This window comes from Limulus polyphemus, unplaced genomic scaffold (assembly GCF_000517525.1).
Source record: "Limulus polyphemus unplaced genomic scaffold, Limulus_polyphemus-2.1.2 Scaffold3912, whole genome shotgun sequence".
Classification (NCBI taxonomy): Eukaryota; Metazoa; Arthropoda; class Merostomata; order Xiphosura; family Limulidae; genus Limulus; species Limulus polyphemus.
In genome coordinates this window covers 74,187-87,596 of record NW_013669522.1, presented here as the reverse complement: position 1 = coordinate 87,596, position 13,410 = coordinate 74,187, and the positions used below count along the sequence as shown (strand labels likewise).

Here is a 13,410-nt window from a genome sequence, read left to right as displayed (position 1 = left end):
AATTTAGTATAATTAACTAAGTCAATAAAAGACTATGAAAAATGAATTCTAAAGACTTAAATTATGATGCACATATAAAATTTCAGTACTTTTAAGTTTTGAAGAAAGAAAAAAAATATACTATTTATTTATTAAAAATAAATAACAAATTTCAAAATTTGTTTTCAATGTTTCAAACTTATGAAATGAAAAACATAAACATGTATGTATGTTTATGTTTAAATATTTTTCAAAAGCTCTGTACCTTTCCTAACTAATTTGTATCTGCAGTCATTGAGTACATCGTCTAAAATACTTTTAGTTTAATAGCAGGTATGAAACTGAAGATCTAATTCAGTTAATTTTGTTTTTTTAAAACTTGTGTACAAAGCAATATTTAGTATTTGCAACCTGAACAGCATCTTATGCAGCATGTTGGCTAAATAGCCAGGTCAGAGACCACCAAGGTTTTTGGTACGGCCAATCCTAGTTTCGAACTGCTGATCAGAAGTGGGGCAGCCAATCAAGAGCACTCGTCACCTATACCATACTATTAATGAAGTGGCAGGACCAGGATTATGAAACTTAGGTACCTGAAAGTGCAGTGTGTCTTCAGAGGCATATCGTAGCTCAAACATTGAACCAATGAAACTGTATTCCAGCACATTAACCAATATAGCCCACATCTAGCACATTATGCAAGACATTACCTAGCTTAAAAACATAAAATGTTATATTCTACTTGAAACTCTTTAATTTTATTCATATATAATTAAGTCAGCAAGCTAACAGCACTATTTTACTTAACCTAATTCACAGTTGTACTCCTTAATGATATTTAAGCTAACAGTGAAAACACGAAAAATTTAATCAATCTTTATATCATAAGATTAAAGAAAACATTTGAAGCAAACTTTACTTCTTGATCAAGTTGATAAATTTAAAGTTTTCTAAATCTAAATACAATAGTGAACAATGATATCTTTTATATAGCATATACACAAAATTACACAGTAGTAACAACAGAGCTTTATACTGTACTGTATAGCAACTGAAAAAAAACAAGAGAAAGACTAATAGAGATAAAACTTTAACTATGGTTCATTCACTAAACAAACCAGGCTTAACACGTGCAAAAAAAGATTCCTTTCTTAGTTAGTCACATGTAAAACTAACATACAAATGTGACATAAAGGTTTTTGGATAGAGAAAGTTATAATGACTTGACATCTTGGCAAGTACTACAAAACTAACATTATACCAAAGGTAAAAATAACATTAAAAAAAACATCTTTTCACAATCTCTTGAAAGATAACTAAGAATCCTACTGAGAAGACATCTGATAAATAATGAGCAACATTTTATGTTATAACAAAAAAATTGTGTCCTACTGTTTACCAGCCAATACACCTTCATGGCATCCAATATTTTCTACTGTGGATAAAAAAAAACAAGAAAAACAGCAAACAAAATACAAGCTACTTAAGTTTTATTAGAGACTATAATTAGGGGTGAGAAAACACAGTGTACAATAGCAGCTTATTGTACGGAGTTTGGCATGTTTCCAGCCATTACACGAGGCATGTGCGTTGAACAAGTAGAGGAAGCAGGGACTGATGTCATCCATGTGTCAATAATATTGAAGTTTGTACTTTTGTATAAGTATTTACACACAGTTTATTACTATGTACCAATAACTACACACACACACACACACACGTGTATCTATATATATGTGAGTGTGTGTATGTGTACACAATACACATATATACTACATAAATCTTCACAAAGGCTCTTTTGTTTTCAGGATGCGCTGTCACGTAAGTTGAGAAAATAAATTCTTTTTTATCTGATACTTACAGCTTAAATGACATGGAAAAGGTTTAATCAAATTTCCTATATATTTCAAGGCATTAAAAAAAACAAAAAACTTTAGACACCACCATGGCACAACAAAAAAACAACTCATTTACCATACAAAAAACATTTTGTCTTTGCACTGCTAACCCTAAACGGAGCCATATATACCTCAACATTACATAAAATGTTTTTCCATCATTTTCTTTCAACTCATTAACTTAAACAAAACAAAATTTTGTTTTACCTCAATTGCACTTATTTTTTTATGGGATAATAACCGAGATAGATGTAGGATGAGAAGGAAAAGTCCTTTTAAGTCATTTGAAACACTGAAAGATATGTTAACAAGGGCAAATTCTACACAGATTACCAGGCCATGTTGATATATATACATAAAAGTAAATATCTTTACATCTCATCTTGTACATAATCAGTAATCGCTGTCGTAAGATATAAAAGGAAACAGTTCAGGCAGTTGCTTAATTTCTACAAGAAATGTACAACACTGACAATGTACATCTTACATGAAGACACGGATTACTTCCAGAGTATCAGAAAACGAAACGGTCTTGATGCTTGGCACAACAATAAAAACAGGAGTCAAAATGTCATGAAAATAACATGTTATACTGATTGTATCACCTCATTCTTCATGGAATTTGAAATAAAACATCCACATATTCCAAAATTTGAACTAATTTCTTTCACATTAAAGTTAAATTTTACAATTAGTTTATTTATTATTAAATATACAATAATAACTCTTGTCATTTAATTATGGTTTGAGTTATTTAATAGCAAACAAAGCTAATAATACATATATCTTAAGACCTACAATATCAAAAATTCACTCATCCAATTAGTAACATTTCAGTTCTGACAAAATAAGAAGCAATTTTCAACTTCAGAAAAAAGTAATACCTTTAATATACCAAAAAAATTCAACTTGTGTCTTTGTCAAGGTACAATGTAATGCAAAAATTGAGTATAACTGACATAAGATTAGGTTTATCTATAGATGTTATTCTAAAGAATTGCACTGAGTAACCTTGCAACATCACATATAGGACAACAATCAGTGATAAAACTTTTTAAAAAATAATGTCTTAGAGTAGGTTCTGTTGTTTAAAGGATAAATATTGACACATTTAAGCTACGTTAAAAGGTTCCACACACAGTGTTAGTTTGTATAATAGTGAAGTTTGTACTTTGTAAATATATTGACACTGAATTCATTACTATATACCCATACATACACATATATTCAGTTGTGCACAGATTTATTAGGCCACCAATGGTGAAGAAGTTTATGGTTGTTGTGCCTATGAAGTTTAGAAAAACACCAAAATAGACAAATTTTTGATTTTCTCACTACCTCCATGACTTTAATATGTACAAATGTCTAAGTCTAGCACATATTTCAATAGTTGTTCAAGATGTCTAATCTAAACACGAGTCAGTGCAAGAATGTCATGTGGTTTGCGTTTGTTTCTGTACCAGTTAGATTTTCACGTAGGTACATAAAGGATGATTTTTTTTTCAAAAACACTATCAACTGAAAACGACCTCAGCTGCTCATCAAGCAATGCATAGTACACATTACAGAGATAGAAGAAAACCCGATCTTTTAACAACAGACAAAGCAAGAAATGGAGAAAAAAAAACACCAACAAAAGAGATATTAGATATCTAAAACAAAGAAGTACAGTGGAAAGGTGGCCTTTGAGGAAAGTAACAGCAGGAAGACCCTTACCGTACAAAGATAATACAGCAGAGACTAACTTTTTCAAAAGAACGAGTCTCTGGAACAGTGGTACAATGTCTAAACTTAAGCTGTCTGGTTCTAATGGATGTGTAATGCCTTGTGCCAACAGTCACACATGCAAGAGGGCCTAATGATGGTTTTGGGAACAATACCTGTTGGCCTTCTTCACAAAATTGATGGAAATATGATTGAATATTGCAATGTATTAGTCCCCTGGAAGGAAAGTGATTGGGCAGAATTTCTTATTTATAAAATATAACGACAAACATACTTCCAACAAACCTCATCCTTATTCGGCAAAGAAAGATATTTCAGATCTCCAGTGAATGTAAGTGGTGGCTGTTACAAAGCCCACCATAAAACAAATCTAGGATTTTCTGATCTCCATGCTTGACAAAAGTTCCTACTATAATCAAGAAAGCCTCTGGACACAGTTTCAAGAAAAATAGAATCAAATTACATCAGAGAAAATAATTAGACCCAATGCCACAAAGATGCTAAGCTGTTACTGTTAGGTTTGGTTTGAATTTCACGTAAATCTACACATGGCCACCTGCACTAGCCATTCCTAATTTAGCAGTGAAAGACTAGAGGGAAGGCAGCTAGAGATCAACACTCTCCACCAACTCTTGAGTTACTCTTTTACCAACAAATAGTTGGATTGACCGTCACATTATAAGGCCCCCTGGCTGAAAGGGCAAGCATGTTTGGTGGGATGGGGATTTGAACCTGCAACCCTCACATTGCGAGTCAAGCAACCTAACCACCTGGCGCTAATACAAAAGGGGACCACACTAAATATTAGCCCTAAATAACTTACAGAAAGCTTAATTTGTAATAATTACAAGTTATTTTCAGTTGCAAATCAATAACTGTTTTACGTGTGTGTGTGTGTGTGTGTGTCCAAAAAACTCAAGAGTACTGAATCTTCAATTTGTTAAGAAGTGGGACTGTACAAATTCTAGAATCATTTCTGTAAACATATTATCTCATCTGTGAAGATTACTGTTCTAAAGGAAATTAAGATGTCATTGGAAAAGTGTCAGATGAGGGTAAGTGTTTCATAGTTTTATGTAGATAAAATGGAACAACATTTGAACAATGCTAGAAACCGGACGAAGTCCCTAAACTTCAGCTTGAATCCCATATTAAATTTGTTAAATGAATTTTTTAAAAATTCACATTATCCCTTCCCTTCTCATAAGTCATTTAAAACTTATGCACACTCATATACCTGTTTCTTTATGATGTTCCAAAAAATCACAAACCCAACATGTCTTTAGGACCCACACTCTCTACAAATGGCTCATCCACTGACAACACTTTCATGGATTCTTTAAAAAATCCTTCATCCATTTTTGCAACTAACACCTTCACACCCAACAAGCATCGAGAAACTTACAGAGAACACCATTCACAGGGTAAATTCTGAAATAATTCTATTATGTCTTTAAAGTCACACAACTGTATTGACAACTTAATCAGTCTCATCAGTATGTGTACTTTAGCTGCTGCCCCCTTTAGGATATTCCTCTTTCAAGGATTGAACAAGAATTAATGTTCATATTACATAACACTTATTGCAAGTTGGACATTGACCTCCAAAAACAAACAAAAGGGGTTAATGGGTAACAGAATCACAGATTTTTTTCTTCTGTCGATTTTCTCCACAAGCTTGAGCAAAATCAGTTGTGTTCCACAAGTCAACTTGATCAACCTTCCTCATACAGATTTACTTGTGACATCTTTACAGTAAGGAACAAGGATTTAAAAGTAATAGCTAAGCTTTCATATTTTGTAAATTTACTTCACCTTTGTATTACATTCACTCTCGAACATTCTTACAGCAATTGGGAACTCACTTTTCTTTACAGTACCAAAGACAACCAGTTAATCAAAGGTATTTTTAACAAAAATATTACTCACCTCAAGTTAAACTAGTGTATGATGTTTGGCTACTTCCATATAATAGAAAAACTTTGACGTTCTGAATTTACCAAACAAGTCTGCCAGATTTAAAATACACAGTATGTTGCACACCAATAGTCACCATGACTAACAGTTCCATTAAACAGTACTTTAGACTCTGGTTCAAAGTTAATTTTAGTTGTTCCTTACACCAGTCAGACTGTATCCCAGAGACACAAAGTAAAGTTAATTTTAGTTGTTCCTTACACCAGTCAGACTGTATCCCAGAGACTTTTAGAAAGTACAAAATCTATCTCACATATCTGTCTTACAGAGAAACCAGACAAGTCCCTCATGTTTGTTTTACTCAGATCCTCACTTAAACCTCCAAAACTCTCTAATAACAAAAAATGCATGGTATCCAAATGCGATTTAGGTACCCTTTGTTACAGAAAAATCTAGTATATGAACTAGAATGCAGTGTTTGTTTCCAAACTTACATTGGGGAAAGGGGATGCCCTTTACACAAACACATCCATAACATTAAAAACTTAAATACAAGTTATACGGTAATGGAACACTGTCAAAAACACAGTATCAACAACATGAATAACCTTACTTCAAAAACCTAATTTCTTGCAAATGCAATAACTTAAAAAAAAAAAGGTTGGCCACTTTAAACTATTATCACCAACAGAGACCTGGACTAGTTTCATAAAATTTGTATAACTTGTACGGATATAGTATTTGACCTTCTCATACGGTTTATTGACTTTCTTAGGTGTCATCAAATTTTATTTTATATTAATTCTCTTATTTATGAAAGCACAATAACAAAGAAGTTTAATCTCTCATATATCATACACTGTTCAACTTACGTGATGTTCCTCGAGATGACTTTCACACAATTTCTCACTAAGCCGCATTAAAACTTTACGTATTTAAGTTGTTCTTGTACTCAGTTCCTTTTAATTTATATTTAACATCTTTGTTTTTCCCTTAATCTAATAATATAGCTTAAAAATGCCAGTATTTACCATTGGCACAACAGAGCCTAATGTAAAACATAGTGTTAGTCTTATCTAAGCCTAGTTTTATATAAGTTTTTACATCACATTGTACCCTGATGAAGATGCAAGTCAACATACTAATAAAGTCCTAATTTTCTTCTGAAGTTAAAATTATTTTCTCTCTTATCAAATATGTCAAATAATTTATTTCAGTTAGAACTTCACATATTAGAAAATCTGGAAACACATAAGTTCTCTCTACACTGCCATTTTGGTACACCAAGTTTTATTGTCAAGAGAAATGACATTCTAGGAATGTTCCTAGAAATAGATGCTTAATTATCTCACACACCAATTTTATACTACAATAATTTTGTCGTGAACAATGCACGAAAACAGTCTACAACTCGTAGTAATTTATACTAAACCATTAAACTACAAAATATATTTTTATTTTTGCTTAAAAAGTTGATAAATGTAACTCTCCAAGATAAAACTATAACATTCTACAACTTGCTTGAAGATATCTTCACCATTCTCACCTAAATTGGACATTTACTTTGCTAAGTACTGTGTCACTTTTACACTAACTCACTGCTCAAATACTTACTCAATAATCCACACTGACTCACAGTCGCAGCTTGTCACTTAAACTGGCATTCGGTGCTCATACATTTATTGCTTATACACCAACTCACTGTTTGTACTGTACATATAAGTTTAAGAAGCTCATTGTTACAAGAGTGGTAGAAAGCTCATAAAAATATCTAAGTGAATATGTTCCATCCTTAGTTCCTTGGGAAGGTATTCAGTTTCACATGCATCTTAAAAAAAATCTATTTTAGAAAAACTGGCACTGCTGATGGTAAACGATCTCATTAGAGATAAACCTAAAGGAGCAAGTATTTCACAAACACTGAATTTCTTAGCCTAGTGTACACTGAAATAAATGTTTTTTCTCCATAAACTCAGTCTAATATCATACACAGTAAAACAATAAAGACCATATAATATCAGAAAGTTTACATACACTTCAGTGTATCAAGTAATACCACAGAAAATTCCTACAGTGTAACTACAAAATAAAATAACATTTGATTGCACAACAAACATTTCAATAAATATTGTTTGAATGAAAAGGCTTTTTATACAGTTCAAAAACAACATGTGCCCACCAGTTATATTAATATTATATGTCTTTCACTGACATCATGTCATGACAGTAGCAGAGATGTGGATTTAGTCAGTTTTTTTTTTTCGTCAAGAAGCACTAAATCAGAAGCGCTTTTTCTTCTATCACATGTAGTCCTTAGGTAAGCAATAGACAATTATTAGTCTGAGAATTCAACTCAATAAATTAAACAATAGAGACATATTTCTTCTAATGTTATACACTGTTGCACTATATAAATGTAAAATAACACGTACTACAGCTCTGCTTATCAATTGTACAGAGTGATCCAAAAGACAGTTTCTCTAAAGCAGTATAATAATTCTTTTTTAAACTTTCATCCATTTCAGACTAATGCAAGAGCAGTTGTGAATAACACACAAGCACGAAACACAGATTGAGAAAAGACAAACAAGTTTTGGACCACCCTGTATTTCTCTCCGTATCAGCTTTAGATAAGTTAACTAGTAAAGTGTCTTAAGATGTACTACGACTCTCAGTTGCTCCTTCATATGAAGGACAGCAATTCTTCAAGAGACGACTTCTCTACCAACCATTTTCTTTGAAGAGTAATTTGCACAAGAAAACTTCACGGATTTTTGAACACTACTGGGTATCACATAAAAGATGTGAATGAAGTGAACTCATTGAGATAAACGAGGACTTTACGTATAGGGAAAATCCAAACAACACCTAATATCAAATATGTGTATGTGAGAAATACACTAAGTAAACATAAGTTTTAAACATAACCAAATATTTCACCATACATTTAACCACTGATATTAGATATACATTATGTAGTTTTTTCTAGATATACATGTGCATTGGAGCAAATACACTTATATAGCTTCTTTTTTTATAATTTTTTTTAATGTAAATATTTTTTTCCCCACGTAAACACTCGAAAGGGTTAGAAACCAAAGAAGTTTTAAAAGATGATAAAATGACTAAACATAACACATAGTCTACTGAATCTACCTGAACCACTTATTTCCCCCTTTTCTGTGCACAGTCCTAAAAGTCCATTAAAATTTACATTTTTTGGTGAATATTTAGGTGTACTTGTCTTCTACAAAAGCCCTTTTGTTTACTACCATTAACTAGTTTTCAATGACTACTTCAATAACAACACTGCATGTTCCAAAATATATAGCCAACAACATATAATTCCACTTTCTTCACGTAACAAGAAGAAGGAATTTAACGTCCATTCAATGGTTTCTGAATGTGAAATCACGTAAAGACACTCCAAGCTGAGATCATCTAGGCCATTACTTACTTCAGTAGTAACGCATACAGGCAAAAACATTTATAGAAAATAAAATTTGCTATGTTGTAGTGTATATATATTTTCATGGTTACTCCAATCATAACTTGTGTTAACTACAACAGTCTTCACTAAAAATTAAATCCCGAGAAGAGAGGTCTTTCAAAATTGTGACGACAATTTCATAGGAAAGCTGGCAACTTGCTTCACCAGGTTGTACAGAAATCACAGCAATTAAGTGACCAAGGTACCAAAACAAGTGGTCAGCCTTGAAGAATTAGAAAGGAATTCACCACGTGGCCAAATATACACATCGAATCACAAAACTGGAGGACACCTTGAAAAACAGTACATAGCAGCTGTTGTTTCAATGACTAACCCTAGTAAGAAATACAAGAGTATTTAAGCTCACTGTAACATCTGTCCAGTCAAGGTAATGTTGAAGAAGTCAGCTTTTGTAGAGCACTGTCCGAGGTCGATGGAGACACGTAAGTTTTGTAGAGGGGGTAGAATGCTGAACTTTGGCTTGGTAGCAGCACAAATTTCTCACTAGGCTTGTAAGGTCCATACCTTTGGGGCTCCATAATAGCAGAAGTGTTCCTGGATCAATACAAATTAAAGTACAACATGATATTTGTGAATTAGAAATAAACACTTTTACTCCAACAACAACCAGTTCTCAATAAAGAAGATTATTTTAACCATTAGTTCAATTCATGCCATGCAGTAAAGAGTAGAAATGGAGGTGGATCACTTTATTATCTTTCGAGTTTCGTGTTATTTACTACGGTGATTTTTTCAAAAAATCTCACTCATTTAAAGTAACATGTGTAAGAGTAGGCATTAGATTTACAAAGTAGATTTTTATAATTTTACAATTTTCTGAAAGAGAACAAAAGCTACAGGAGTTTTGTTCACAGTCTGACTGAATATAATGATTCGATAAAAATACATCGTTTGCTTGTAAAAAATCTATTTAAATCAAAGTACAAAAAAATATGTAATTAATAGTAATTGGTAAAAATAACTGGAGATTTCTTTCCACTAGAAATTAGCCATATTTCATTATGTACATTTTGTTACAAAGAATTACTAGGAGTTATTAATTATGCAACCAGTAACTGGAAATGATCAAAATATATCATAACTAAATAACAAAAACATACATAAATATACAGCATAATTGTCATAAAAAGGACACTTTTATCAACACCAAGTAAGTAAGAAAACTTCATATCAGAAGTTAATGAACAACATAAAGATAATGTTTCCTTCATTCATGTAATTATCAAATATTTTTAAGATACCACTTTGCTTATTGGAAGTTCCAGACAAATATTTCAGAATTTTATTTTATTTTTCTAATAAACAATATATGTATGCGTGTGTTTTGACATAAACAACTCTCAACATTTCCCCATTTTTTTATATATATATTTTATCTAGCATTTTTCACTGTTTATGTTCACCACTAGGTGGTTTTCTAGACTTGGAAATTAAGCAATTACAGATGTGCCAGAAGCACAATTTTGTTTGGAAGTTTTGGCATTCTTATATAAATCTTTACCAAAAAGCTTTCTTTTACAGTTTAATATATTATTTTATATGTACAGTTGTGAAATTAAATATTAATTACTCATTAATAATGTTGTCATTGCTCAGGCAAGCATAATTTTTATACACTTCAATCTTATTTGGTTACAGAGCCATAAACTAGAAAATCAGACCTCTCTTGACATGCCCACTTGTCACATCCTCTCTTTCAGAAATTGCCAATAGTTCTCTCTGACATTTAATACTATATTACTTATAACCAATAGAAAGCCAAGGTTTTAATCAAATGATGTATTATATTATGTTGTTTTCTGTACAGAGATTTGCCTATTTTGCTTGCAGTTTAAACTTTATTCATGAGGGAAACTCAAAGACGAGCTTAGCTGAATTTTTAATGGCTCTTGTCGCATAGTTAGAAAATGAGAAAAACTGTGAGAGTTATGGGATGTTGTCTGCCTTTTGCATGATATTCTTCTGTGTTCTTTGGTGCATTATGTAATTAAATAGAAAATTATTTAGTGAAGTAGTATAAAAAGTAGGGTTAAGTTTTGTTGATAGTTGACACCAAAAAAATAGCCCAGATAAGTACTTTATCTCTTGCTTTTCATGTGCATTCATTTTTTATTATTATAAAAGTAACTAAAATGTAAAAAATTAGAAACTTTTTATGTTAGGTAAGGTAGAATAAAGAATAATAATAAAAATAAAAAATGTTCACAGGATACACTCACAAGCAACTTGCGAGTAGCCTGTGAATTACGTATTTCGATAGGGTCATATGAGCTACATGTTTACCAAGTGATTTACAATTTGTATGGCAAGAGTATTAGTTAGACACAGTTTAAAGGGCAATAAAACAATAAAAAATGTAGTTTCATATTACAATATAAAGTTATTCAAGAGAGAAAAACAAGGGTAATTTAGATTTATTTCGGGTTTTTTTTTGGTGGTCACAAGGTCAGTCAGATTGGTTTTATATAGAGTTAGGATTAGAGAAAATAATAGATAAAATATAAAGTTTTACTGAAAAATAAGTTTGAAATTTACTTGGGAAGTTTTAGGGATTATGCAAATGAAACTTGAGATTTTTCAGATGAAGAAAAGTATTTTTAATCTAAATATGAAAATCACTTTGGACTCAGAGCAGCTAACACTGACTCCATATATTCATGGAGAAATTTTGAGTAAAAATACTTCAATAAAAATTCTGATTTTTGTCAACAAGTGACTCTTAATGATTACTGAAACTTTTGAAATTTTGTGAAGATACACAAAACATATTACAAGTTATAGTATGGAAACTCTAAAGATCAATTTTTAGGTCAAATTGACTGAGCCCATCGCAAGAGACATAAATCTGATGACTACATTTCATAAGTTACTCTTTCAATGAGCTGCCTGTTTGCCCGTTTGTTTGTAGAATTTTACACAAATCTACGAGGAATATCTGTACTAGCCATCCCTAATTAAAAGTGATAGACCAAAGGCAAAGTAGCTAGTCAACATCACCCACCAATGAAAAGTGGAATTTACCATTGTATTATAACAGCCCCATGGCTGAAAGAGTGAGCATATTTGGTGACACAATTCAAACTCATAACCTGCACATTGCAAGCCAAGCACCTTAACAACCAGGCCTGCTTATTCACAACTAATAGGAATATTAACTCCCAACCAGAACAAGCTACCTACTTCAGGGTGAAACTAAAAATCAAGCTGGTAATGAGTAAAAAATATTAATTTGAATATTACCAACCTTCGTTCGTCTACGATTTTTACTCTCTCACAACCATCAGGAGGTTCTCTTGCCAAGAACTTGTTAATGCGAGGACTTGTACCAAGTTTGGTGCTCCAGTCAAGATCGGGTGAGGCACTTTTACTTCCTTCTGAAACAACATTGAACTTAGAAATCAGTAGTTTACACTAAGAAATATATCTTGGCTCATGTGTCAAGAAGTTTTTGTTTTTTTCAATAATGTTTAACTAATAAAATAATGTGTTACAGTCAAATTTGAAAGAGATTTAAATCAAAGCACAAAGTATTCTTGTTGTTGAAGTAATTTACAAGGTCATTAAAAAAATGAGAAGGGGAAATCACAAAAATGGTATTAACCTTTTAGAATTTAAAAGGAATTATGCATATACATTTTTATCCCTAAAAGCATGAAAGTTGCATCTACATTTTTGAAACTTGAAGATTATACAATTTTTTACAAATTTAACCGCAAGTTTCACAAAATACCAATGAATGAAGCAGTCTGCTTTTATAGTTATATCTTAAACTGACTAATCGAAAATAAATGTTACTAGTAAGCACATTTTGTGTAATATATGTTAAAGCCCAGCTTTTTTTTTTTAAATAAAGTTATAATTTTTACTGACAGGTGAATGTAATTGTTCAAGAATAAGTTTATCACTATTAAAAGTTTCTGTCATCCTTATAAATTTAAATCTTGTGAACCCACTATATATTACATAACAAAACTACTGACCAAGAGATGACACTGTGCGACTTACCTCGGCTGGCAGGCTGAGAACTGTCCATCTGGCCTAAAAATGGCACAGTCGGTGAAACTGACTGACTATAACTATTTGCACCACTACCAGAACAACTTTCTTCTCTTCCAGAAGGCGTCTGTGTGTCTACGTTACGTGTAGTTGTCACGGTGGTGGACTTGAAGAGATCGGCAATAGGAGCTCTGTGTCCATCTGGTGGAGGCTCTAGTTCCTACACAATAAAAATACAGACATTTTCACTGTACTTATGAAATACTTCATATGATCATGTATATATTAGTTACTCATACAATAATATGATGTTAAAGAAACCAACTTTCTCATTTATATTTTCACAACACTATTTATCATAATTAAAAACAGTGAGGAATTCAG

General features: G+C 31.9%; 1 protein-coding gene across 4 annotated transcripts in view; it reads right to left on the bottom strand.

Moving 5' to 3' along the window:
- Positions 1-9,376: 9,376 nt before the first annotated feature.
- LOC106470264 (glucocorticoid-induced transcript 1 protein-like) overlaps positions 9,377-13,410 on the bottom strand; it is a 39,430-nt gene continuing 35,396 nt past the window's right edge. For 3 of the 4 annotated variants that reach the window (XM_022398863.1, XM_022398864.1, XM_022398866.1), the window contains exons 6-8: positions 13,036-13,246; positions 12,275-12,404; positions 9,377-9,564 (exon numbers count right to left, since the gene is read on the bottom strand). In XM_022398863.1, the coding sequence (XP_022254571.1) occupies positions 9,393-9,564; positions 12,275-12,404; positions 13,036-13,246 (513 nt within the window). In that variant the 3' untranslated portion in view covers positions 9,377-9,392. The remainder of the gene's footprint in view (positions 9,565-12,274; positions 12,405-13,035; positions 13,247-13,410) is intronic. The other variant, XM_022398865.1, reaches the window with a different exon arrangement.